Below are 2,522 nucleotides of genomic sequence, written 5' to 3'. Positions count from 1 at the left end.
GTGTCCGACCCTCAGCGACCCCATGGACTGCAGCCCACCAGGCTCCTCCATCCATGGGATTCTCCAGGCAGGAGTACTGGAGTGGGGTGCCATTGCCTACACTGGATGGTGAAAAATCTGCCCTTTGCTCTGGAAAGACACACTGTTTCTATCTTCCAGTGCTGTTCATTATAGAAACATCCTTGAACAAATGGTCTAGAACTAAAGAAGTGAATGTCTCTGGTCACAAAATGTGCAGAAAAGCAATAAACACATGGAGAACTGTGTCTTACAAAGCACGTATTAATTTTATACTCGTGATTTTTTTTAAATAAGTGTATTTATTTATTTTTGACTGAACTGGGTCTTCGTTGCTGCACGGGGATTTTCTCTGGCTGTGGAGAGCAGGAGATACTCCCTAGTTGCGAGGGCTTCTCATTGCCATGGCTTCTCTTGTTTCAGAGTCTGGGCTCCAAAGTACAGGCATCAGTGGTTGTGGCAACAGGCTTAGTTGCCCCGAGGAAGGTGTGGAATCTTCCTGGACCAGGGATGGAACCCATGTCCCCTGCATTGGCAGGTGGATTTTTAGCCGCTGGACTACCAGGGAAGTCTGTTTCCTTTATTTGTAGCCGGGAATGGGAGATGGAAACATTCATCAGTGACTATTCTTTCTAAGTATAGAATTATATTCTAATTTTCTCTAGTGTACTAGAAGCTTAAAAACAAAAAGACACTGACACAGGGAAAGAACCCTTCATCAAGTCAACTATTTTAGAAAGTCTGAGAGAATGAATGAACACAAGCTGAAAGGAAGTAGAGATGTGATTTTAATATTAACTAAAGCCTGCTTTAAGATGAAAAAGGATTAAAGAGGATAAAGATCTTTCAGTTCCTAACAGATACAATATATGATGAATGTATAACATTCGTGAAGCTCCATGCCCTCCATAACCCAGCATCAAATCAAAAGGTAAAATCTATTAATATACAGAGAGAAAATAGTTGAAATGTTTATTACTTTACAGATCAATCAACATCCAAATATTATAGAGAAAATAGTTAAAATGTTCACTACTTTACAAATCAATCAATATCCAAATATTATCATCTTCATATACACTTAGGTGAATCCTGATTCACAGATACAGCTATGATGTAGAAGAAATCTGATTGAAGTCCATTCCACATAAAAAAGACCCCAAGGATCCAGCAGGATTCTCAAAGGTGGAAGGGTAAATCTGAGCTGGGTGTTCATGGGCAGAGCTGGTTTGACACAATGGAGTTGGGAGCCCCCATGCATGGAGCCACCATGGAGCAGAGTCAGAATTTTATGGAGGATAAAATAAACTTGACCTCCAATAGCTGTGACCCGAGGCCAGAGGTGGACCCCCAAAGGGATGTGAGCCACGAGCATCAATGCTGCAGCAAAACAGGCCTCCGGGAGATCAAACAAGATCAAGGTTCAGTAGCTACACTGGGTTCTAGCAACTCACACAATCATGGCCTTGGGTGGGTCCAACTTCCGGTTCTCTCTCTCCACCTGGCAGCAGAAAGCAAGACTGACTGATTCCTTTGAGTGAATTTCTGAGATGCTCTGACACCAAGAGAAAGGTACTGGACTTTCTGACAGTTTTATCAGGTGGGGTGGGACAGAAATAATGAAGAAATAAAGGAATGATGACCTTAATTTTTACTCCAAGCTAGGGCAATAGGTATGTAGGCTAACTGTGACACTAAAGAACACAAAGATGTCTACACCAGGAAGTGTACAGCTGTGTTATTTATAGCACAGAGACACTTTGAATTGTCCAGAGTCAAGGAATAAATAAATTGCATCCACGAGTGGATAAAATATTATACGACCATTAAAATCAAATTTCTAAGACTTTTACTGAGATGGGAAGAAGGAGGTGGAAAATGAGAACACAAATGGGAAAACTGCAGCCAACTTCTCTAAAGCTATATTTATGTGTAATACTGAAGTTATCTTGGAGCAGCAAATTTACAAGTTATTTTGATCTTCTTAGTGATTTTTTTAATGTTCGATGTAGGTATTACCTGTCAAGTAACAAAAGTGATTTTTAAATGGGGAAAATTTCAAACTCCTTCTCAAGCAAAAATGTTCAAATTAAAAGTTAAGGCAAGGATTTCCCTGGTGATTTAGGGGTAAAGAATTTGCCTTCCAATGTGGGAGATACAGGTTCCATCTCTGGTTGGGGAACTAAGATGGTATATGCCTCTCAACGAAGACCCAGGACAGCCAAAATAGATAAAAGTGTAGGCGACATTCATTCATCCTTTTTTTTTTTTTCCTTTCAGCTAGATCTTTGCCTTTGGTCTAAGAGCAGTGCCAGACACTAGGGAATAAAGTGAATAGCATGTGAATTTGGGTATGGACTGTCTCATAATATGTGGGAAATCCTTGTGGAGGGGAAGAATAAACCAAAGGAAAAAACAGAGCTCGAGAATCAGAAGGGCTCGTGGAGGACGAGGTGGCATTTGACTTGGTTTGAAGGTGTGGCGGAGGGTTGCTAGCCAGGGAG

The 2,522-nt window shown here is 41.0% G+C and overlaps 1 protein-coding gene across 1 annotated transcript in view; it reads right to left on the bottom strand.

Annotated features, from left to right (window-relative positions):
• Nucleotides 1-1,468: 1,468 nt before the first annotated feature.
• LOC104988977 (olfactory receptor 1F1-like) overlaps nucleotides 1,469-2,522 on the bottom strand; it is a 3,144-nt gene continuing 2,090 nt past the window's right edge. The window contains exon 3 of the mRNA XM_010840481.1: nucleotides 1,469-1,519. Coding sequence (XP_010838783.1) covers nucleotides 1,469-1,519 — 51 coding nt within the window. The remainder of the gene's footprint in view (nucleotides 1,520-2,522) is intronic.

Source organism: Bison bison, unplaced genomic scaffold (assembly GCF_000754665.1).
Source record: "Bison bison bison isolate TAMUID 2011002044 unplaced genomic scaffold, Bison_UMD1.0 scf7180017864144, whole genome shotgun sequence".
In the NCBI taxonomy this organism is placed as follows: Eukaryota; Metazoa; Chordata; class Mammalia; order Artiodactyla; family Bovidae; genus Bison; species Bison bison.
This window is presented reverse-complemented; position numbering and strand designations above follow the sequence as displayed.